The sequence below is a fragment of the Meles meles genome, chromosome 6 (assembly GCF_922984935.1).
Source record: "Meles meles chromosome 6, mMelMel3.1 paternal haplotype, whole genome shotgun sequence".
Classification (NCBI taxonomy): domain Eukaryota; kingdom Metazoa; phylum Chordata; class Mammalia; order Carnivora; family Mustelidae; genus Meles; species Meles meles.
Window position 1 is genome coordinate 77723176 of NC_060071.1, and position 25789 is coordinate 77748964.

Sequence of the window (25789 nt, forward strand, 5' to 3'; positions counted from 1 at the left end):
ACTGACACAAGCTCTTCTTGGGGTGTCCCAAATAGGGAGATGATGCAAGTCCACCCCTTTCCAAATGCTTTTTGCTTTCTCAATACAAGTCTCTCCAGAACAGTGCTCTTCTTGGCCCCCTGATGTAAGCAAGGCAGGGAGGCAAAAGGGGGCCCATCACAGGATCCCATATACATGCCCCCCTCTGGCCAAGACACCTGGATAGCAGACTCGGCTCTGATTGGGCAGCTCAGTAGCAGCGGGTGGGTCCAGAGGAAGAGGCGGCATCAGCGATTGGCCAGTTGGGCAGGGTTATATTTTACGGGCGGATTACCGTACATGAGGTACTTGGACAAAGTTTTACGGGGAAGAAGGACCTTGTAATAAATAATATTCTGCACATCAAATCACTTTCACCGGCCCCCACCCCCGCAACACACACCAAAGAAAGGCTACACACACGACAGTCCCTCCCATCCTGTTACCCCGCTCCCAAACCCAGCTAAATTCTTTCTCTATTACTTTAAGAGCCAAGAAGACTTCGCTGGCTCTGATGGGGGGAGCTCCCATGAATTGGGTGCAGGATACGAGATAACATATGCTAAAAAAGGAAGCAGAGGAGTCAGAGATATATGGAGAAGGGGCCTTTGGGATCACCCCAAGTGCTGGCTTCTTAAGTAGCTATATCTCTGCAATATGACCACTAGAGGGCAGAGGAGGAACAAAAATTCCTCAGCACAGTTCATCAGCTGAGAACCAACAAAGCCCACTAGATGGCGGTGAAGCCCCCACAGGCTTTTAAAAAGGAGGGAAAGCTAACAGTTACCACAGGGAGAAGCATGAGAGGGTAGCAGGGAAAGCTGGGCCTGGGTCTTGGATAAAGGGCCATTAACTGACTTTTCCTTTAGTTACAAACTTCCAACAGTCTGGACTGCACTTCCCCAACAAAAAAGGAGGAATGAATGAACCCTGTCCCCATCACAAGGGGTCTCCCTTGCTAAACCAGCGAATTCTCCCTTGGCCCTATCCTGATCCAAATCTGCCTACCCCCTCCTTTACGCTATCCCACTGTGTAAGAGTGATTACCAAAGTGGTCTAACTCTTTCTCCTCGGCCCACTCCTGTCCACCCACCCCAACAGGTGGCTTGGAAATTTACCTCTTTCTTCTCCTCATCTTCAGCACTGCCCTCTGGGCGGTCATCATTGCTGACTTGGTCTGCAATAGGCACGGGGGGTTCTGGAACCTCATTTTCAGGTCTGTTTTCACTTGTGTCCATGGTCACTTCCTCCTTCTCCTCACTGACAGTATGGGGAGAGGTAGGGAGGGAAAGGCAGGGAAGAACCAAGGGGAAGAGAGAGCAAGATGTTAGGTTTGGGGTCAGGAAACCCCCATGCCTCATCACTTGGGTGGGGTTGGGAGAGCTGCTTTCAGATGAAACTAGAGACCTTGCCCCCACAGGACAATTGGCAAACTGTTTTCCTTGGGAGAAGAGCACAGATCGTAGCAACCACATCCACCCACTGCTCAGATGGGATAAAGCTGTGACGTGTGGGGTCAGGACTACCAACCGTTTTTAGGCAATTCACCAGAATACTCTTACAAGGAAAGGAAACAGCCCTCTGAACAGTCCCTCAAACGTGACCGATTTGCCACAACACTGTACCCTCCCTATGCCCTGGCCACAAGCATCTTTTAACAAAATTGCATGAGAAATTAAGGGAAGCCTGATTGCTTAAGACAAGAAAGAATGGCTGTGGCAAGTGATCCCACGCTTGTGTTTACAATCAACTGCTTAATAAGGCCTACCAACCCACAGGATCTGGTAACAAGAATGGAGAAATTGGGGGGGGGCGGTGGTTGCAGGGAAAGCAGGGCTGGGTGAGGGTTCAAACTTCAGTAAGGACCCTCTCATCCAAAAGGAAAAATGACAAATGCTGGAGTTTGAAAGCTCAGAGAAGAATCAGGCCACTTTTACCTTCTCAGAGGTGTAGGAATTGTTCTTACATTCAGCTTTCGCCCAGTTTCTCCCACTCCCTCATTCCAACTTCCAAGAGATAAAGAGAGCAGGCCTCCCAGTCAGGACACACCCTCCCCCACACCCTGGATCCCCTCCCCACTACAAATACTGAATCCCCCCACCCCCACTCTGAATCACACAAGTTAGCTCCCACTTCAGGGAATGAATCCCAGAGATTCACTTCAGATAAACTATCTTCCCATCTCCTTTTTCTGTCTTCATCCTTAACTTTGATCTCTAATCTCTCTCCCACTACCACCCAAACATTAAGGGGGAAAAAAAAATCAAATTAAGATGATCATGGGCCCAAGACCTATGAGAGGGGAAACGAAGCATCCCCACGCTGAGAACCACCACCAGAAAATTCAGCATTCCCCACAGGCTGACTGACACTCAGAGGTCAGAACTGCCTCCCCAGAGCAGGCAGGGAGGGATGCACGGGAAGGGGGAGGGGAAAATCGGAACTGTGCCCCCAGCTATCCGGCACCACAGAAACACGCGATTCAACTGCCTGAATCTAAAGAAAAGACCTATACAAAAAATACCTATTTCCCATATGGAGAGGGCAAGTTGGGCCAATTAGAAACCAGGCAGGAAGGACAAAGGGGGAAAGCAGAATGATTGAAAACAAACCAAAACGAAAGGACGGAATGAAAGCCATGGGGAAGAGGAGGAGGATGAGGTAGGCTAGAGCGGTGGGGAAAAGGGATACATGGAAATGTGAAGCTCTCACCCTTCTTTGCTTTCTGATAACATGATTTTTTTTCTCCCCCTGGAAGTGCTGTTTATCCCTTTCTGGAATGGAAGAAATAACAAAAACCAAACAAAAAAAATCCTAAAAAATTAAAAAAAAACCCACACCTTCCTTGTCCCAAGAGCCCACCACCTCCTCCCCAGCCACCCGATCCAGAGAGAGAAAATCGAGATGCAGAAACTGGGGATCCAAAAAATGGTAAATGGAAGGGGAGGTGGTGGTGGTGGTGAGGGGAGGCTAAAATAGATCTGGCTTTTAAGAGATAAGCGTTAAGTCCTCACGGCAAACCCCGACTTCGGCTGGATTGGTCTCTCTGGAGAAGGAGGAGGAAGAGGGCCAGGCTGCTGGTAGTGGCTAGCTCTATTGTATTGGCGGAGCGGCGGCGATCAGCCGGAGACATGCAGGGGAGCCATCTTGCCACTTACCCAGCAGCCCGTGTGTGCGGATGGGGGAGGGCCCTGCTGCAGCAGGGGAGGGGAAAGAGAAGAGGGAGGGCGCTGAGTGAGCAAGGTTCTTATCCTCTGGCAGGCCACAGGGAGCTCACTGCTGGCTCAATAGGCCTGGCCTTTTTCCTTCTTTTCTCAGGTTACAACAGCTACCGAGGCCTAACCCCAGAGGGAAAGGGTGCTCTCCTTGTCTTCCCAGGGGGCGGGGGAGGGGGGCTGGGTGGAGAGGGCATACAAAGTTACAGCTGCTTGCTTGGAAGATTCCAGAGAAAAGAAGAAAGGGAAACAGCAGAGCTTGGGAATGAAAAATGACTAAAGAAGGAAGATAGCAAAGACAAAGTTTAAAAAGACACAGAATGGAGGGTCATGAGCAATTTTTCATGTGCCCACCTCCCTCCATCCTAGAAGCCAGTCAGCTGTTCATGCAGGGAGGTGGGATGAGAACTAGCTCTGTCCAATCACTGGAGGAGCTAGCTGGCTGCTCACCCCAAGCAATGACCACGTGTTATTACTCCAACCTGTCCTTTCTCCGGGGATGGCGGGAGGGGAGGATAGAAGAGAGTTCCTTTTTGAATTACCAGTAGAGAGGGGGAGAGGTGTCTCTGAAGAGATGACAGACAACTTTGTTTCACAGAGTCTTTAATCAGGTCACCCTGCCCCGGGGTCCACTGGAGCCAGAAAGGAAAAGGATAAACAGGGCAAGGGGACCTTGGGTAGCTGAAGCATGAAGGCCACTTCTTGGAGCAAGGGCTCCAAGGTGGCGGCTCCGAAGTAGATAGGAAGCCCGAGAGAGCTGTTACATGGGCGGTGGGGGGGGATGGGGGGGGTGGGGGCTGTCTGCTGGGCCTGAAGTATTTGGGAACTAAATGGAAATTATTAATCATGGGCATCTTCACCAGACTGTGAAATAAGCTGACTCTAACCACTCAAAAAAACACACTCAGTAGATGCTCAAAGACTCCTTTTTTGACTGCAAAGATGCTCCTTTTGCATCCTAGTGGGAGCAGAGGTTTAACAGTAAGGTATTTAATCAAAAGCTTGGTATTTATTATCTCATTTGTAATACCAGAGCTTTCAGCCAGGAATAAATTCTCCTCCCCACTGCTTAGAATCTCGTATATGCTGACTACATGCTAAAGTGGTCATGTTTACACATTACTCTAAAAGTTCCCTTTCTGGGGCGCCTGGGTGGCTCAGTGGATTAAGCTGCTGCCTTCGGCTCAGGTCATGATCTCAGGGTCCTGGGATCGAGCCCCGCATCAGGCTCTCTGCTCCACAGGGAGCCTGCTTCCTCCTCTCTCTCTGCCTGCCTCTCTGCCTGCTTGTGATCTCTCTCTCCGTCAAATAAATAAATAAAATCTTTAAAAAAAAAAAATAAAAAAAAATAAAAGTTCCCTTTCACTTAGTCGTCCCTGTCTGCTCATTAAGACTGAGAGCTCTGCAGTCAGCCTGACCTTGTTCCCACACAAGTGCTGTGACACTGGGCGAGTCTCTGATCCTGTAAAGTGGGGATCACAAAATACCTATCTCATGGAACAGTGTGATAAGGCTTTGCCCTTAGAAGTCTGGCTTGGACAACACTCCAAGTCAAGGTAAGGATATGCCTTAAAAACATGTACATTTAATAGGTCATTTATCTCATTTGATACCACCTATGGAGCTTTTTCTGTTTTCTCAAAGAGTTGACTGCACTTTCTCTGATGTGAAGGCACTCAGTAGTTGGTCTGACAGGTTTTCAGCAAGGACCTCATCACTGTGTATAATAACCGCTGGATGACTTGCCCCACACCTCCACCTTGTAGGACTCCTCAGGGTCAGGGACTACATTTCTCAACCCTAGCCCAGGGCCTAACACAAAGAAATGCTCAGTAAATATTTCTGAACTAGGCTGTCATTGTGTGTACCAAGTGGACACTTTAATGACTGCCTGCTGAACTAAACTTTCTTCTTCTTAAAGTAAGCTCTACACCCAATGTGGGGTTTGCACTCATGATCCCAACATCAAGAGTCGCATGTTCTCAACTGAGCCACAAAACACCCCAAAGTTTTCTTCTTAAACATCACTTTAGATGGAATTCCCACAGAGAATGTTACACCTCACAAGGAATGTTACCTTCCAACATCCTCAAATAAACGTTCCCTGTCCATCAACTGTCTTAAAATAGTTTCAGCTGCCAATATGCCTCTCCAGAAGTAGCTTCCTTGGAGGAAAAAATTTTTTTTCATTGGAAATTCTTTCTTGTTTTTTTAAGAATAAGAATTTTACGACATTATCCTTGGCCCTCTTTAGACTCAGTGAGTTTGTGCCATCTATTTCCCCAGAAACAATTTTGTGGGATCCAGGATTCCAAAGACTTTATTTTCATAAGAAAAATGGGAATCCTTGAAACTGCCCCCAAAAAGAGACTCAAATCTACTTGCTTGTAGGACCAGTCCCAAAGCTTTGTCAGCTACTTGTCAGAGGTCCATGCAGCTTTTCTTTGTAGCCTTTTTTAAACAAAAGGCATCTAGACATCTCCCTTCCCACATTTAAGTTCTTGCACAAACATTTCTGGTATCTTTGAAAAATCTGTGAAACTGCATGGGGGCTTAGGGACAGGAGATCTCTATCCATAATTGAACAGCACAAAAAGCACTGCAACCCAGAAGAAAAGGATAGAACTACTTGGAGATTAACAACATCACATTATAGTTCATATCTAAGATTCAGAAAAACCAACAGAAAAGGAAATTTCTACAGGGGTATATATTTGAATTTTAGTTACTGCAGAAAATTCATGAGGAGCTGAGGACCTGATATGAAATAGTGGGATGTGACTATTCTCAGGCAGTGAGTCTTAAATATAGAATACTGCAGGGGCATACTAGTTTCAAGATAACCAAGGATGATATGATTTGGGGGTATGTCCTTAGATTCCAAATTCTCAGTAAACAAATACCATTGATGATCACCAATAAATTCTACTTTTAAAAATTATGCATTACTGGCATACTGGTACTGTAGGTTCCCTGGAGAGTGACCATTACATTGTCATATTTGTTTAAAAGACTATTTTCTTCCTTGTACTCAGCAAAAGGACAAATAAACATAATAAGCCAAAAGCCCAAAGCCGCTATTGCCTGCAAGGGTTGTGTACTCAGGAAGGTTGTATTAAAGAAAATTCAGGTTTGAATCAACTACTATTGGATAATACAGTTGCTCACACATTCAGTTCTTTTTTCTCCCCTATTTTTTTTTTTTAATGTAAAAACAGAGTAGCATCATATTCTGCTGTATGAAGACACTTTTGTTATATCATAGTAGGCAGAAGACTGGATTTTGGAACATGGCTCAATTGAAATAGGACTGAGGGCCACAAATTCCTGTTCCAAGCAATGACAAGATATCTTACCTCATAAATTAACAATTCCTCAGGGCACAATCAGAATCAGAATGGATTTAACAAAGCACAGAAAAAGTTAGGCAATCTCTTCCAGATGCTGACAGGTCCTTGAAGTCTTTTTTTTTTTTTTTTTAACATTTTACTGAATCAACAGGCCCTAGCTGTCTCTTGTTGAGACAGATAGGAAAACCAAGGTGAAGCCACAAATGGTCTTTTCCATTTAGCACTGTTGATCCCACTTTTAAAATTGGCCAGAGGCTCCAGAGGTCACCAGACTGAAAACTAGGACTCTAGAGGAGTGAAAGACTAGGACGACTGGTGTGAATCAGATGTAGTACGGCTTCCAGAAATGGAGGTAAACCTCTCCAAGAGTCATTTACCAAATCCAGTGCCAGAACAGCCTATGAGTTTAGGCCCTTGGGCATGTCTTTTTATTAGGCTGCTGAATAGACCATCTGGAAGACAGGCAGAGGGAAAGCAGGTAAAGGGGATGTGTGTGAGCTACTTCTGAGCTCAGATTGCATTTCTCACCTATAGGCTGCTTCACTGAAGCCTGCCTAGGCAACAATGGAGAGTCTCAGTATTTGCCCAGGGTGTCACTTGCCTATCATCTTTTTGGAATCAATGTGACTAGATTACCTGTCATAAAGTGGAAAATCAAAGGCACCTTTACATGGGGAGAAAAACTCTGTACAGGACTCCGAGTTTCATGTGCCTTGGACTTGCATGCTAAAGTCCAGAAATAAAGATGCTTCAAAACAGCATCAAGTGCTATTTTGTTGCCAGGATCTCACACACCCACTAAATTTCAGGGCAAGCAAAACCTCAGAAAATTACTTGCTTCTCAAAGTGTAAAGGAGGCAGTTCCTCAGGCCCAATTACTAGTAGGTTGTTAACACCTACTTTGAAACTGCCATTATACAAAGGACATGCTGCAGCCCCTTGGGGGATAAGGGAGGTAAGGGAGGGGTAAGGGAGGGCAGGTATTATCTCTGGTTGATCGATATGAAAGGGAAGGTGTCACCCCATTTCCTCATCGATGGTGTAGCTGGGGAATCCTGAACACCTTCCAGAATCCGCGGGGTTTTCACTTTATGGTCCTAGAAGAAAAACCCTCTCCAAAGGATAATGTACCCTCCCCAAAAGGGAAAAACAAAACTTTTCAAAGGAAGTAGAGTGAACTTTTGACTTTCAAACCAAAAAAGTAATGGCCACAAGATGGCAGCAGAGGCAAGACTATTAGAATAGACAGTAGCGAAGGTATATCCCAAGGCAAAAGCTATACAGATAGTAAGGAGTACAAAACTATTAACGTCATAAGGAAATGAGATAATAAATCATGTCACCTGCCCACCACCCTCCAAAATCAGTCTGAAACGCTCAGAAGAGTGTAAATTATTAGACTTTTACATAAAGGAAAAAAGCATACTGGTAGTATTAGTGTTAAAAAGACATAAAACCAACACAGAACAACTTTAGGCCAACTGTCTAAACTGGGTGTTCACTAAAGAAGCACAGGATTCTTGATGTCTAAAAGCTAAGCAATCTTATTTCCACAATGTTCTGCTTTTCACTTCCCTTGGGACTCTAAAGCCAGGAATTTGGGTTTAATGGCTTCTTAACGTATAGTACCTGGCTCAGAATAATGAATGATATCCTATTCTTACTTGTATTTTTCTAGAACTAAATATAAGGAATAAAAACTAGAATTATGTAAATGGTAAAAATCAATCCAAGCAAAAAAAAAAAATCAATCCAAGCGTCCCAGAAACAAACTTCTGGTTGATAGATGCTTCATATTTTGCTGTACTGCATCCAGTAAGAATTAAGACAGACTATGCTTAATAAAAAGATGGCTAACAACTAAAGAAAACAACAGAAACTCAAAACACCTCTCTGTGCCTTTCTTGGTAGACTCTTGACATCCTTTATTAAAGTGTGTTCCCAGGCTCAGATGTAGCTGGTAAATAAGAGTTAAACATTGAGTTGAAATGTCCTGAGTCAACTCCCTTACACCGCCCTGAGTTTGGAAACCAAAGCCTCTGCTTTCTGCTCCTTAAAGGAACTATTTTGGTCAGATGATCCCAGATATGCTCTCTAACCACCACTTTTCAGAGTACCTTAAGAAAGTAGGTGGTGGCCCTCAACTGTAACTGAAGCCTAGTCTTTGTCCAGATAAAGCTCTGCCTTTACATTTTAAAAGGAAACTAGGACTGCTTAGTCAAAGAACCCCAGGGAGCAAAGAACTGCCCCACACTGCCAGTTCCCTGTTATACCCCAGCTGCGAGAGATTACTTACACAGTGTGAAGAATCCTTTCTGATTCTGGTAGGTGAGCAGTCTGGGTCTCTGAGGTTTGGGGCTGTGTGGCAGCTGGTGGCTCTGCCTCTTCAGCTTCACACTTCTTTGGGCTCCCCTGTCAGAACAAACATAGCAAAATACCCATAGCAACATACTTAAATCTGCTTGGTTCCTTTTTTTTAAGCTGGAGCTGGTAAAAGGCAGAGCAGGACTTCCACAGTGGCAGCTCCACACTTAGCCCTATAAATCTTTATTTTTGTTTAGAAAGTGGAATGGAATGCTGCTTAAGGAATTTCTATGCCAGCAATCATTTTATTAGACTTCTTTTTTGAGACAACTAAGAAAAGGCTTCCTCTGGGGCAGAAAAAGAGATGTCACTCTGTGCAAGTGACCCTGGGAGCCCTGGAGAGGAGGATCCTGCTGCCTAGCCTCATATAGAGCTTTCATGAACTAGGGAGTTGGAACGGAGGTCAGTGGAATCATACAGGTATCCCCAACCATCTATATTTCTACTGGAACTTATCCAGACTGACCTCCCAGTTTTATAGCTAAGACAAAAGGGAAAATCACGCCTAATCCTCCATCTCCTTCTAGGGAGGGGGCATAATAGCCTACCCGCTCAGGCTGTAACCTCTGGGTCACATGCTTTTCAGCTGGCTCAGGTTGGCTCAAACGCCTCGCTCGGATAGAGGATGAGGTGGAAGTCCTCTCCTTTGGCTCAAGAACCTGCAGTTGTGGCACTGGTGGAGTTGCAACCTCCTGACCAGAAGAGGGATCTTTGGTTTCAGTGTAGCTGGTGCTGCTGTCCCTGGAGACTCCAGGGCTCAGAGACTAAAGAAATGAAGCACATAAGGCAAATTATTTTATATGGTATATATTCAGTACATCACTGAGTTTTCCAACTTCCGCTGACTCAATTTAATATTTTGGTCCCTTCCCTCCCTATGTTTATTCCTCTTTGAGTTCGTGATCTCCTTGACTTCCTAGAGTATTCAGCAAATTACTTAAGTCCCAACCATGTGCTAGAATACTAGGATACACATGTAAAAAGGCCTGTACATATCTTCAAGTTTATAGTCTAGTGAAGACAGGTAAAGGATTCAGCTTTGGAATCGAAGGGACTCAAAAAAATTAAAAGGACTCTATTTAGGGACTGATGAATTAAAAATTAGATTCTGAAAAGATGGGAAAGTAATCACTGACCTGGGGACTAAAGGAAGCTTTTCCCATTCCTGCCAGAAATCATAATAGGTTCTCCTGGGGTTGAAAAACACTGGAATACAAACAAAATACCAATGCACCCAGGATTCTCCCACACTTACTTTTCTGCTGTTGCTTGAAGCTGAACGAGAACGGGAACGGGAACGGGAACGTGACCTGGACTCTGATGTTGATCGGGAGCCCATTTCGGATCTGCCATGAGGGTTGGTGTGAGTACGTGCCCGAGATACATCTCTCTGCTTGGATCTTGGAGATGAGTGAGACTGAGAGCCTGAGCTGTCAGGAGAGCGAGATCTTGATCTAGAACTGGAGGATGAAGAGGAGGACCGGCTTGAGGAGGAGTCAGCTGACTGTTTCAATCTGTGGCTTGGGAGAGGGGTATGAGAAGCCCTTCTACCTTCCTTCTGTTCTAAAGACAGCTGTTTCAGAGATTCCTCGGTGATCCCTTTGGCCGGTGCTAATTCCTCGATTTTAAGAGGGAGTGGTTGAGCAGATTTTTCTGACTCAGTTTCAAGACCTTTCTGGGTTGAGCATTCAGCTAGTGTGCTTTTCTGAACTAGAGGCAGGACACTCTCCTCTGGCACTTGCTCTGCTAGAGATTCTGCTTTGGTGTCTGTAGGACTTGACAAAGGAGACAGGCCTCCCACCAGCTGGACAGTATGCTGAGATATTAACAGCTCCCTGGCCTCAGCATCTGTATTAGGAGGAGAGAGCTGAGTGAGGACAGGGGGAGCTGGGCCTTCCATGGGCTCTATTTCTTCTTCACTCTGGAGCTGTGTAGTAGGTGGTGGAGAAGATGCTTCCTTGGTAAGTAAAGGTGGGGGAGTTTCCTCCTCACTGGCATTTTGCTCTGGATGTAGCACAAGAGGGGCCTTTTCTAGATCTTCAGTCAGTCGAGGAGGGGAAGGGGACTTTGATTTTTCCTTCAAGCCTTGTGAAGATTTTATTTCCTTTGCTTCTTCCTCAAAAGGAAAAACTGTTTTTATTTCTTTTTCCTGCTGATGTCTGGCCATATGACTTCTTCTGGCTTCTTCCTGGGACCTTGTGACTCTTCCTTCTCTCTCTAACCCCTCCTGTTCCTGGGATCTGACAGTTTGGGGTCTCTCATCTATCACCTCCTCTGGTTTTACTCTGGGCAACTCTTCCCCCTCTTCTGCTTCCTCAAATTGTTTCAGGACTGGTGCATCCCTAGATTTTTGTCCTTCATCCTCCTCTTCCTCTTCCTCTTCTTCTTCCTCTTCCTCCTCCTCCTCTTCTTCCTCCTCTGTTTTCAAATTTCTATCTGCTCTGACCCTCAGATTTCTGGAAGGTGTTTCTTGATCTTCTTCCTCCTCAGCCACCTGGCTACACTCAGAGAGTTTAGCTGCTCTTGCCTAAAAGAGAAGATATACAATGGATCCAAGTATCTTTGCTCACTATCAGAGGGGAAAGGGTCTTTCAGGAGATACATACAGGAAGGAAAAACTCAATGATACAGGCTTGCATCTACACAAACAAGTGTGCCAGTAAACAAGCATGACCTATCAAGCTCTTATGGGGATCAAAACAGAGTGCAAATGAAACACAATAATGAAACTGCTACTAGTTCATTTTTTAGTTTCAAGCTTTAAAAATAAATACAAACTGAACATCTAGAAAGTGGCAAGGGGGTGGGGGAACCAACCTATCATTGCTTAATGTGATTATTTTTATCATTTTAGTATATTTAATTTTTTCCCCATCATTTCTTTTCTATACTCATAATCATATGACAGATACACTTTTGTGTTCTGCCCACTTAACACTGTATCATACGGCTTTAAAGTTCTAATTGAATAACCATATCTTTTCTAATAATGTACTTTAGTAACACAGACCAGCCTGTTAACTTTCATAATTTAATTTTGATTTTTATATATTTGCTTAGAAATCTGAGTAGACCTAAACAAAAAACAAAAAAATAGTTCTTTTGTGTGGGCTGCCCACATACCACCCAGACTGAGAAGACCCGGACACTATGGGGACCACTGGGGCCACAGCTCCATCAGCAAGCACTGGAAGTTGGAGGAGGCCAGGGTAATGCTGGGGACACGCATCATCACATGATAAACTTCGACAAATACCACCCAGGTTACTCTGGAAACGTTGGTATGAGGCATGAGCACTTAAAGAAGAACCAGAGCTTCTGCCCCTCTGTCAACCTGGACAAACAGCGGACCTCCATCAGTGAGCATACACGGTTAAATGCCGCCAGAAAAACGCCCAGACCTGCTCCTATCCCTGATGTGGTACACTCAGGCTACTACGAAGTTTTGGGAAGGGGAAAGCTCCCCAAACAGCCTGTCATCGTGAAGGCCAAATTTCCGAGTAGAAGAGCTGAGGAGAAGATGAAGGGGGTTGGAGGGTGCTGTGTCCTGGTAGCCATTGAAGCCATTTGGAGAATGGTTCATTAAATGCTAACAAGTCCTTTTGGAAAAAAAACGAAAACAAAAACAAACAAAAACGAACAAACAAAAAGCACCCCCCCCCAAAACCTAAAATGAGATAAAGAGGAGAAAGAGGAGTACTACAGATATCTAAAGAGACATAAACTTTGAAAAAGTCCAAGGAAGAGGAGGAGGAGATATCCAAAGCAGTACTCAAAGAAGTGAGATGCTTTAAGAGATATTTGAGTTACCTGTCTGACCCTGGATGATCGTCTTTCTCCTTTTCTTGGTTTATCATCATCAGATTCACCTTTCTCTTCAGAAATAGAGGAGCTTTTTCCTATCAAATGAAAGAAAATCAAGTCAGATTCATGGCATAAACATTCATTCAAGGATGCTTTCTAAAATTCAATCACAGCATAAAAGCTCGACAATACATATCTGTATTAATTAAACTTCTACGTGAAGGACTATATGAAGTTCTAAGGCGGGGGATGGGGGGGCGCCTAGGTGGCTCAGTTGGTTAAGTGTCTGACTCTTGGCTTTGGCCGAGGTCATGATCGCAGGGTCCTGGGACCAAACCCTGTGTTGGGCTCCACTCAGTGGGGAGTCTGCTCGAGGATTTTTTCTCTCCCTCTGTTCCTCCCCCTCCTCACATATGCACACTCACTCGCTCGCTCTCAAAAATAAAGAAATAAATCTTAAAAAAATAACTAAGTTCTAAGAGTCTTATTAATAATTCCTGCTGTGCACATCTAGAATATTTTCACTATCTCAAAGCCAATTCACATATTATAAACAACTGGAAAATAATCATTGGTGGCTTCATAACTACCAGGGGCTTCAAACTGTCTTGCAAGGATGTACAAAGTGCACTCATTTCTATAAAATGTTTTCTCACCATTTTTCTGGATTGCCTATTGCAACCACTAGTTTTGAACAAAATATGATGATTAACAGTTTGCAAAACAACAATCCTATGAAATAAAGTACTTATAAAATGAATTGTTTTTAGGTCCTAAAGTTCCTAGAAATTACTTCAAGCCACTGGACAGGGCTTCAGAAATGGGCCCTCTCAATTATGTCTTTATATGAAAAGCTCAAAGTGAGATTTCTTTTTGAAAGGAAAAATAAGTTTAAGAACGCTTGAAAACCATCAATCTAGGTCATTTCAAATAATAACTCCATATAAAACTGGAAAAAAAATTTCATTCACATTCTATGAAGGTAACTGTGCATAAATCACTTAAACAATTTAATCTTGGGGCACCTGGGTGGCTTAGTTGGTTAAATGTCCAACTCTTGATTTTGGTTCAGGTCATGATCTCAGAGTCATAAGATTGAGTCCTGCGTTGGGCTCTGCACTGAGCACAGAGCCTGCTTGAGATTCTCTCTCTCTTCCCTCTGCCCCTCCTCACTCTCCTGCAAGTGCTCTCCCTCTTAAAACGAAACACGACAAAATACAAAAAAACGACCAACAACCAGGCTGTGTCTAAATGTCTTGACCAAAAAAAAAGGCAGAAATGAACTGAAAGATTTCTCATCTTCCTACCAGTATTAAAACATTACACAAAATATGGGGCGCCTGCATGGCTCAGTGGGTTAAGCCTCTGCTTCGGCTCAGGTCATGATCCCAGGGTCCTGGGATAGAGCCCCACATCGGGCTCTCTGCTCAGAGGGGAGCCTGCTTCCCCCTCTCTCTGCCTGCCTCTCTGCCTACTTGTAATCTGTCAAATAATAAACAAAATCTTAAAAAAAAATTACACAAAATATCAATGCAGATATTCATGAGAGTCAGTTTAGAAAATAGCTTTAAGATGAGTATATTCCAGATACGTAACTCAGATTGGGCTCAATTTTAATACAGTACAAAAGGCTTAAACAAACCATGAAACCATGTCCTACACTAAACTGGTACAACTAAAACAGATGGTGTTTTATTTTTATTATTATTGTATTATTATTAAATGGCTTATATTATATATATATACACATATATTATATATATTATTATTAGATGGCTCCAACCCAAGGTCTTATTTCTATATCCCAACAATCTAAAATGAATTAGTCTTTGCTCCTGTAATTAAAAGAAGAAACAGAAAATGAACTAAAAGACTGCACATATTCTGTAAAACTTTACTCCATGATCACTTAACTCACAAGATCTCTGAATATATATCATTTCATATCTGGGTTAGTGAAAAAAGACTTGCATTATGGGTGTCTGTACAGGATCTATGGTTAGGATATTCAGTAACAAGCCAGATTCTCTAGCAAACACTGAGGGATAATCTGTAAGAAATTAATAATGTGGTGATTGTAATAATCAATAATTACATTAAAATAACCTGATTATTTAATTAATAAATTAACCAATAATTAAATAATCTGGAATAGGTTAAATTACAACATGAGTAAAACCTAGAAAAAAACCTGTTTTCCATTAATTTTAGATAAAGCTCCTCTACAAGTTTAAAATAACCAATTTTTATAGTTTAACAAAAAAGAAAATATAAGGTAGAGGCTAGGGGGTGGGATGAACAGGCAGAGCAGAGAGGATTCTTACAAAGGTGAAAATACTCTATGATACTGGAATGATGGATACATATTATATACATCTGTCCAAACCCACAAAAGGTACAACTCAAAAGTGAACCCTAAGGTAGAATATGGATCTTGGGTGATTATGACTTGTCAATGTAGGTTCTTCAATTTTAAGAAATGTACAATGGGGGCACCTGGGTGGCTCAGTGGGTTAAAGCCTCTGCCTTTGGCTCGGGTCATGATCCCAGGGTCCTGGGATCCAGCCCCGCATCAGCCTCTCTGCTCAGCAGGGAGCCTGCTTCCCCTCCCCTCTCTGCCTGCCTGCCTGTGATCTCTGTCTGTCAAATACATAAATAAAATCTTTAAAAAAGAAAAAGAAAAAGAAAATGACATGTACCACAATGATGGGGGAATGTTGCTAACGGGAGACACTATGCATGCGAGGCAGTAGAAGGCATACTGGAAATCTCTGTACCTTCCTCTCAATTTTGCCATGAACCTAAAACTGTCAAAAAAATAATGTCTTGAGGGGTGCCTGGCTGTCTCAGTTGGTAGAACATGAGATTCTTGATCTCAGGGTTATGAGTTCAAACCCCATGTTGTACATTATTTTTATTTTTTTTAAAATGTCTTAAATTCATCCAGATACTTAAGAATTTAAAAACATAAAATAAAAAAAGAAGGGGCATTTGGGTGGCTCAGCTGGTTAGTGTCGATTCTTGATTTCGGCTCAGATCATAATCTCAGGGTCATAAGACTGAGTCCTTTTGAAGCCTGTTTAAGATTCTTTCTCTCACTCTCCATCTGCGCCTCCCTGTCCCCTTTCTCTCTCTCACAAAAAAAAAAAAAGTTAACTAGGTCAGAGGGACAATAAATATCTGAATATTGCAGATATTTTAAGCTTTACAAAAACAAAGATGAGGAAGCTTATAGAGCAAAGTATCAACTGAGGTTTTTTTTTAGTTTGTGAGACTATGAATTATTTAAAACTTGGTTTTTCTTCTAGTTTTTTCAAATTTTCTTTAATAAATACATACTACTTTTTGTAATAAGAAAATATTATTTAAAAGGATAAAATTCTATCCTCTGGAGAAAAAATACATCCTTCAAATCCTATGAACAGCCAGAATTCATAGGCCTAGCCCACCCAAGTACTGGCTTTTATCACTGCAATTCTTTTTTATTTTATTTGAGAGAAAGAGAGAGTGAGCAAGTGTGCACAAGCAGGGGGAGTAGCACATGGAGGGAGAGGGAGAAGTAGGTTCCCTGCTGAGCAGGGAGCCCAATGTGGGGTTCCATCCCAGGACTCTGGGATCATGACCTGAGCCCAAGGCTTAAGAAGGCAACCAACTGAGCCAGTCAGGCATCCCTATCACTGCCAAGTTCTATCTAAGAAACATTCTCTTTGTTTTCTTATTAATTTAAAAACAGGAGTTATATGCACATATTTAAAGCCATACTAAAGATGTTTTGTGGTGAATAACCAGCTCTCCATAAGCACTTAGACACTCTGTATAAATAAATGTGATTTTAAGGGGTAAGAAAAAGACATGTTTTATGAAGTTGGTCAGAGATAAATGTGTCAAAGAGTTCTAGAGTTGTGATTTTAAAATTAGGTATGTACAGGTACAAGCCTCTTTCTCCACCTATCGAAAGCTGAATGCTATTCTATTGGATCATAATGTTGTTTTGATGCTGTAAAACTGCAATGATAGGAGTCTGGGTGACTGCTTCTCTGGAAGCACTTAAGTAGTAAGTCATCAAAGAGATGTAGGCTCTTCAGAAAGTTTTGGTCATGATTGTTTTGGAAAAAAAAAAAGAAAAAAAAAAGACAACTAGAGGGGACCCTTACACATAAAACGGGAAATTAGTAAGCAGCACATAAAGAAGAAAAACAAGATAAAGAGAAACAAGATAAAGAAGAAATGAGGAATCACATTCTAGCTCCCTGTAAGGAAGTGAACTGATGCAGACAAGCTTCTGGGAATCTTCTATGGGCACTTGGCCACATTAAGTGTCTTAAACCAGGTGTTAATAATATGTGATATGTAGAAACTGAGCACTTTTAGCAAAGGGTGGAGCCAATGCAAGTTAAGAAATATATTTCAGGAGTTAAAAACCAAGGGTAAATGTAAGATTTCCAAGATTCCAAAGCCAGAAGCCTTCAGGCTGCTAGACAATAGAGAAGTGAAAAATGTTTATAAGGGCCATATAGGAAAATACTGTCTTCATTCTAGAAAACAATTCCTTGGATATGAGTAAGAAGCAGGAATTAAGAGAATGGAGGGAGATCAGGCAATGACACCAAACCTAAACTGGACTCATGTTAGCTGAGTAACTTAACCAGCATTTCTTTACAATCTCAGCTTGCAGATTTAACATAAGAAAAAGAATGAGGACTTTATGCCCTATAAGCAAAAGGCTGGTTAAGATCCCCTGGAGCTATACCTTTTTTAAAGAATCTGTATACTGATAACCATTTTTAAACATTTTTTTTCTTTTTTTTAAAGATTTTATTTATTTGACAGAGAGAGATCACAAGTAGGCAGAGAGGCCCACAGAAAGAGAGGAGGAAGCAGACTCCCTGCTGACCAGAGAGCCCGATGTCGGGCTCAATCCCAGGACCCCGGGATCATGACCTAGCTGACCGCAGAGGCGTTAACTCACTGAGCCACCCAGGCGCCCCAAAACGTTTTCTGTCTTTCTACTAATTTTCCTAGACCGGACTCTTCTTGAAATAATTAACTAGTGGCAATAAAGATTTTGATCACCCAACCATGATCTAGAGGTGATTCTAGACAACTTCTCACTAGGGAGACTGGATACTGTCTCCCAACATGTTAGAAAAATACGAAGAAAGTGGTAGAGAGAAAAGTCATGAAGAGCCAGGAAGGATGTTATAAACCAATTCTTCCTATCTGGGATTTTGTCTACAGCACAAAAACAGGAGGTTGCTGGAATATAAGCCAAAGATCCTGGTTAATTACAATACTAAAAAACTATTCTATTAGTTAGTCATTCACCAGTTGAGTAGATTAACAGGGGTAGGGCCCAGGAAGCCATATTTTTAAAAACAGTTTAATTAAAAAAAAAAAAAAAAAGTCCTCAGGTGCCATTACTGACGAGCAAACTGTTACTAAAAACCTTCCTTTAATGAAAATCTTATTAAATAGAAAACCCTTAAAACATCCAAATAAGTGGGCATCCCAAGAGTTTACTGGCCTATGGCAAACTAACATTGCACATCTTGAAAGAGTCTAATTTTCTGGGTAAACTCCAGGCATTACCACTGATCCAACTAAACATCACCAGAACTCCCAACTACCACTCCATTTAGGACCCTGACCAAATTCTGTATCACGTCTACGAGATTCATATTCTAGACAAGATCAGAGGTAAGAAAGTTTATGGCAGAAAGTACACTGAAGCGCACAAATGGCAATTGTTAGCTACTCTACAATTTACTGTATTCATCTCTTCTAATTTATTTTTCACCTCTATCTTTCTTCTTCTTCTCCCTGTTCTTCCCCGCCTTGATCAATTACCGCCACAGGCAAAATCCCGCTGATGACAAAAAGCACTGAAGAGACTGGTTAATCTTTATTCTAAATCTTTATTAGCTTTTGAAACCTTATTTCTATTTAAGGATCCATTTTTCATTTTCATTTCAAATTACATTTAGAACTGAGACTCTTTTTTTAAAGAGAGTTCCTCATCAAATCATGTTCCTATCAAGAATTTTCAATGTTTCTCCATTACTTTAGAATACAAAAATCTCACATTCATTAGCTGATATTCAAAGCCCTTTGCCATATTATCCTAATGTACCTTTTTAATTGTTCCTCTTTTTTTTTTTTTTTTAAGATTTTATTTGTCAGAGAGCGAGCGAGCGAGCACAGGCAGACAAAGTGGCAGGCAGAGGCAGAGGGAGAAGCAGGTTCCCTGCTGAGCAAGGAGCCTGATGTGGGACTCGATCCCAGGACACTGGGATCATGACCCAAGCCGAAGGCAGCCGCTTAACCAGCTGAGCCACCCAGGCATCCCTCCTCTGATATTTTTGAATATGAAAAGAACACTTTACTCTGGCTAGATTCATTTGTTATCTCTCCTTTAAAAATATCACATTCAGGGGCGCCTGAGTGGCTCAGTGGGTTAAAGCCTCTGCCTTCAGCTTGGGTCATGATCCCAGGGTCCTGGGATCGAGCCCCGCATTGGCTCTCTGCTCAGCAGGAAGCCTGCTTCCCCCTCTCTCTCTGCCTACCTCTCTGCCTACTTGTGATCTCTGTCTGACTTGTGATCTCTGTCTGTGAAATAAATAAAATCTTAAAAAAATAAAAAAATAAAAATATATCACATTCATCCCTAGCTTTATGCTTTCATTCCTTCCTAAAAATACTCTCTTGACAATCTCCTCTGAACCAATTCAAATCCTACTTATTTCTAGGGCTCAGCTCAAATCCCACACCTTCTTCATGAAGCTCTCTAATCACACCAGTCCTCAGAGAACTTTTGCTCTGTATTTTTATGGTCTGGGTGTTTATACTATTTATATGGCACTTTAAAAACACACCATCATCTGTTGTTGGCTTTATGTGCAATTACCTTCTCTCCTGAAAACATTTTACAAAGTGCTAACTCCCCATATACTCTAGCATGGAGATACATATATAACTGAAATTTAATAAATATTTTCTTGACATTTGAGAAGAAACACTAACTAATTTAGAAGAGTGTTCCCCTTCCTCCTGGCTTTACAATCAGGGAAAAGAGTGCTAAGAGCAAAATGGATCAATTGAGGCTCTGCTACTTTTGGATTTAAGGAGAAAAGAGATCTCTAAAATAACTTATTTTTCTTCTATCAGTAAGTATCTTCTAAAAATCTATGTTCAGAAAGGAATTCTAGGGGTGCCTGGTAGCTCAGTTGGTTAAGCGTCTGCCTTCGGCTCAAGTCATGATCTCAAGTCCCAGGATGGAGTTCCACGCTGGGCTCCCTGCTCTGCAGGGAGTCTGCTTCTCCCTCTCCCTCTGCTCCTCCCTCCGCTCATGCTTGTCATTGCTCTATTGCTCTCTCAAATAAATAAATAAAATCTAAAAAAAAAAAAAAAGAAAAGGAATTCTCTATTAATCAGAAGAGTTAGTAACTTCGGCATGTTCTAAAAATATTAAATATGGAATGATCACCTCCCATATGACCAACATTAATAATGGTTCAAAATACTTTTAATGTACACACGGGTTTAACATATCTATTTACTGCCCATGTGTCTTATATACGTGTTTTCCAAAAAGTATACCATCTTAGGTAGTTTAGAAGATAAACGCTGCATTTCTGGATTTTTGCTTGAAATATTATACAAAACGAGTGCTTAATTTTTATATGAAAAAACTAATCTTGCCGTTAGAGATCCTTGTAATATGCTCACATGATGCTCTGCACTGCTTCTCAGAGCACACAGAACAACACTTAACTACTGTATAATAGTTTGATTAATGTCTATCTCCTCACTAGGCTATACTTTCCTTAGGGCGGAGACTTGTCTTTCTCTACTATTTTCCTGGTGCCTAGCATGTGCCTAGCATACAACAGGCACTAAACAAAAACTTGTTTTATGTATTAATGAACTATGGCAGACACCCATTTTTGGGGGGGGGGGGATTACTGGAGGTGCAATATGTCATCTATACAACTGGTGAAGGGACGACAAAGGGTTGTGACTACTGCTCAATGCAGAGATAGAGGACGTTGAAGAGATACAGATGAGAAGAAACATCATATGGCCTCAGGAAAAACACTCTGAGGGGTTAACACAACATAAAAGGTGAAAGCAGACTTCCAAGAGGACATAATTCCCATGACAAACAAATATGAAGTATCAATGTCACAGAATTTCCCTGGGACTCTTAATGGAGGCTTAGCATGAAAGGAGGCCTAACTACCTCCCCCCACCAACTACGCAGGATTGACAAAACAGCGCAGTGGGGAGGGAGATACGTACTGGGCGAATGTCTGCTGAGCTCCAGCTCTGGTCTCTCCAGGCTGCTCTGAAAGTCAGGAGGCAGCAGGGAAGCCACTCCCTCAGGATGGATCATCTCGTCCTCCGACTCAGCTGAAGCTTCTGCAAAGTACAGATTGGGTCGGGGCAGGGAGGGAGTGAAGGGCTAAGCATGTGGGAATATGTAGAGGAATGAAGGAGATCAGGCAAAGTCGCGGGACACAGAGTATATACTAAAAAGAGCAATGTACATAGAGAAAAACTCCCTGGGATTAAGATCTACCTCATTTAAAGGGTAGCTTAATTTACTTAGAACTCTTCCTGCTGGCAGGAATCCTCTTCTAACAGAGAGTTAAACTGTTTTCTTCCCTGACAAGAGGTAAATAAACAACTCACCTGGCCTAACTACCAAAGCAAGTTAAGTAGCAGTTTCAGCCTTATTCCTGAAATTGCCTAGTTAAACAGGCCTATCTACTCAGTGACAGGAGTAAGAATGAAAAATTCCTTGACAGTCTGGGATTACCTTCAAGTTCTGCAGCTTCTCGGGCTTCACGTTCCAGACGCTGCCTAAGTAGCTCCTGCTGCTTTTCCAGATACTGCTTTATGAAACTGTTCTGGCTCATTTCCTCGCCAATCTGTGTAGAAGACATGGAAAAAATAAAAGTTGAGGAAAGCAAACCAGGGAAACGGAAGGAAGAAAATTCTTTGGAGCAAAGGCTTCCTCCTTATATTTGAGCCCAAGAAAGATAATCAAAATGTTGGAAGGTCCTCTTCTAAACTACTCTTGTTGAGGACCAAAATAAAGAATCTCATGATTCATAAAAGATGACAAAAAGAGGAACTGCACATAATTTCTTATTCTAAATATTCTGATCCCAACCAGCAATGCCCAAGTAACTTAAAATCAAAATTCCCATAAAATTATGCCTTTTAATCTAAAAATTTAAAGTATTATCTAAATTTTCCTTCTTGTAGTAACAAGAACTGAAAAAATACTAGTTCATACTAGTTCATTTTTTTGTTGCTCCTTTCCAGGAATCATTTTGTCAAGTATTTCCAAAATTCAAATACAGTACTTAGATGAAACCAAAAGATTAAGAAAAGGGATGTCTGTTCAACATTTAGACAGAGTTTTAACTCCATTTTCTTTGGGTGGGAAGAAATGGTAATATTATACTTAAACTCCAGGAGTTTAATCTCTTCCCATTTCTTCCTGCAACGCAGACTCCCACAGCACTCTTCCGTCCTTCAGTTTTCTCTTTGCAAGCCCTCCTCCCAGAACCTTCTTGCCTAGCAAGTCCTACTAGCACTCCAAAAAAAGGGAAAAAATCTGAGTAAATACTATTTATGGTTTTAGTTATCTTTCCTAAGCATGGTAAATGCTTATTTTCACCTAAAAGAGAGATGAGTCTCCTCTTGGTATTCAATGGGCACTGATGAAGAGTGAGTTGCATGTATTAGAGAGCATATGCATTTGCTAGAAAAAATCCTAGGTTAATGAAAGCAAAGCTTCAAAGACTAAAATGCAATGAATAAAAGGAATATAATCACAAACTGATTAACTTATGTAGTTTCTTAAGCTTATACTTAACTAAACATCTATAAACCGACTAAACTATGATATAGCTTAATGAAGTGGTAACCAGGGAATAGGAAGGCTCTCTTGTTTTTCCACAGTATCTTGGGACTTCATCTAGTACCAGAGCTGCACAACACTGCACTAACGAAGACCTGGATGTTTTCCTTTATGTATGTAACATACTATAATGAGGGGATTTCAAGAGCTAAAAAAATCTTATGAGATCAAAAAGTCTAAAAACCTTATTTTTTTAAACTGTGGAATGACTTCATCTAAAGAAATCTTATGCTGAAACTCAATATATAAAAAGAGATAAAAGTAGATCTAATTTAGTTAAGAGGGGAGTGTGAACCCCTGCTCACTTGGGAAGAAGGTTATCTTCCCCAGGAAGCCCCCAAAAGCAGCTCTACAAAACCAAAGTCAAGTAATTATAAAACCATGGACTGGGGCGCCTGGGTGGCTCAGTGGGTTAAGCCTCTGCCTTTGACTCAGGTCATGATCTCAGGGTCCTGGGATTGAGCCCCGCATCAGCAGGGAGCCTGCTCCTCCCCACCCCCGCCTCTCTGTCTGCCTCTCTGCATACTTGGGATCTCTGTCTGTCAAATAAATAAATAAAATCTTTAAAAACAACAACAACAAAATAAATCCATGGATTTAGTCCAAACTTTTCTCATAGTATACGTAGGAACTTAGGAATCCAGAGCCTCCACAGGTTAAGTTTCTTGCTCTAAGTAACAGAGGAATTAATGATATTTAGGAAGAAAAGCATAGTCAGCATTAACATTAGAGGTGGTGGATAATTTCCAAAAGATTGAATTCTTCGAAAATCTATGTGAACACAAGAATTCTTACAAGTATTTTCTTCCACTGCCCTACTGACTGTCTACTTCATTTCTACATTAGAAGACATCAACTATTTTTCCCAAATCAACGGCAAATAAATGACTTCAGATTCTTGTACTATACTCAATCAGCTGGAGCCACATCTTTCTGCACATACAACTTCAAGCATCAGTAATTAAGTAATAGCTTTCCTAATTCAGTTCTTGAATTCTTTATTAGAATTCAGCTGTCCTGGTATGAGGGAATTTTCAACCCAGGAACTTAGGAAAATACTGGTGTGGATGTAAGTACCAAGTATACGTCATTATGTCCTTCTATATGTCTGTGTATCCAAAGAGCCCACCTTATCTAATAAACCTTTTTTCTTACCTGGGAATTTGGCTGGAATGCAGCATGGGGTGTTGAGTGTTTCTGTAAATTTTCTAGCATTAGAGCCTGGTACAGAGAAGGGCAAAAGTCAGAATCTAAGGGAATAAACCCCAGCCCTCCCCAATCTCTTCATTGAATGCAATGACTAACCATATACACTTAACCTGTACTCCTTTTCCAGGGACATAAAGCCCTTTACTAATTCTCTTTCATTTTCAGAACACCCTTAAAGGTAGCCATGGTTACTGCTCCCAAAAGTACAAATGTAAAATGCAGGCACACGGAGAAAATCATTGACTTGGCTATGTAATAAAATCAGTGACAATGACAGAACCCGTACTACACTCCCTATTATCTTCTGCACTTCTGACTAATGCCCCTTCTAAATCTGGCCATTCAGGTAAAATGACTTCAAATACTCCTCAGCTTCAAATACAGGAAACCAACATGGGGCTGCTGGTTGTGGTCTGATTGAATTACTTGGTCAGTTACCCGGGACTAGATCTACTTGAATGAACTTGTATTGCTTCCAACAGAGTGGCACTTAGATTTACCAACTATATAAAAATTTCAAAAAGGAGGCTACAGAACAAAAACACCACAGACTCTAAACTATGGCTGACCCAATCCACACACAAAATCGTCAGCTTCTGTAGAGGAAACGGTCTGTCAATTTAACCCTTGAGCCAACCCAGCCCTAATCTGCACTGCAGGCCATGTATCCTAATTAACCCCAGTTAAAACCAAGACATCCTCATCTTCCCTCCGTTTACACCAAATCTATACACACAAATCCACCTACTTCATGACGATCCCACCCGAAACTACTCAAATCGATTCAAAACCCCCAACATATACCAACCTGCCCCACCTCTCTCACCAATATTCACCAAACTCTTATCCGCGCAAATTGCTTCTGGATGTCCTATAAATTATACACCCCTCTATAACCGAGTCCCTTCAAATTAAGGTTTCTCTTCATCTCACCTACTAATCTAATCAGGTAGACATTTTACTCTATCCCAATCCTATTTTTCCGGACACCAACACCGACACCAACCCCATCAACCCCTCCGCCCAACTATACCCCTAACTCCGACCCAGCCCAATTCGCCCCCCTCAGGCCAGCAACGCTGGTGGTAGTAGTGGGATTTAACTCCTTCTGCAGCGCATGCGCCGAAACCACAGACACAAACAAGGAGGGGGTGGGGGAAGGAGGAAGGAGCTTAAGACACTCCGGGAGAGTAGCGCGCACCCTCCCATTTTGGGCTCGCGCCGCTGCCGTTAAGGCGGGAACCGGCGCTATCTCTATTCCAGCGCGAGCCTCACCAACCACCGTGCGCGCGGATCCGGAGGCTCGCGCTGGCGGCCTGAGCTCGCTCGCGCGGAGCCCGGACACTGCGCCTGCGCCGCGGCAGAGACTCGTCTCTACCGGGTCCGCTCCCCTCCGACACCCCGGCAACGCCGACTTCTCACCCCTTTGAGCCGCTTAACCAGGGCACTCTTCTGCCCGCTCTTCGCTAGGCCTCGCTGCTCCAGTGCGGCCTTCAGGTCGGTCACCCGCAGCGCCTGAAGAGGCTTCCCGTCCAGAGTCACCTCCTCCAGCTCCGCCATCTTGCGTGAGGTACTCGGGTCCGTCCCGACGGCTTCGGGCATCTTCGGTAATTTCCGCCAACGCCCTTCGAACGTACCGAGCTGACCCCGCCCACTGCCATAGTCAACCCCTCGATTACCACTCAGAACTCCCCGGGTTCCTCCGGTACTGTTCGGGTATTTCCGTCTCCACATCGGCACCAATCAGTTCTTTCCCTCCTCCCAGCCACTTCCCCCTCCCTCCCTCTGCTTTCAGAGCTCGGTTATTTTCGTCTTACCGAGGCTGTGAATCGAATGTACTCGGAAGCCGTCGACTCTGGCATAACCAAAATCGGAGTTACTCGGCCATCTCCGAACCT

At 42.5% G+C, this 25789-nt stretch overlaps 1 protein-coding gene across 7 annotated transcripts in view; it reads right to left on the reverse strand.

Annotated features, from left to right (window-relative positions):
• ACIN1 (apoptotic chromatin condensation inducer 1) overlaps positions 1–25759 on the reverse strand; it is a 34022-nt gene extending 8263 nt beyond the window's left edge. The window contains exons 1-9 of one of the 7 annotated variants that reach the window (XM_046007360.1): positions 25314–25759; positions 23838–23903; positions 21570–21681; positions 21050–21169; positions 12758–12846; positions 10203–11474; positions 9496–9711; positions 8880–8995; positions 1137–1278 (exon numbers count right to left, since the gene is read on the reverse strand). In XM_046007360.1, the coding sequence (XP_045863316.1) occupies positions 1137–1278; positions 8880–8995; positions 9496–9711; positions 10203–11474; positions 12758–12846; positions 21050–21169; positions 21570–21681; positions 23838–23903; positions 25314–25625 (2445 nt within the window). In that variant the 5' untranslated portion in view covers positions 25626–25759. Of the gene's footprint in view, positions 1–1136; positions 1279–2730; positions 3006–3032; positions 3180–8879; positions 8996–9495; positions 9712–10202; positions 11475–12757; positions 12847–21049; positions 21170–21569; positions 21682–23837; positions 23904–25313 lie in introns of those variants that run through there. The other 6 variants (XM_046007358.1, XM_046007356.1, XM_046007357.1 and 3 more) reach the window with 6 other exon arrangements.
• Positions 25760–25789: the final 30 nt, after the last annotated feature.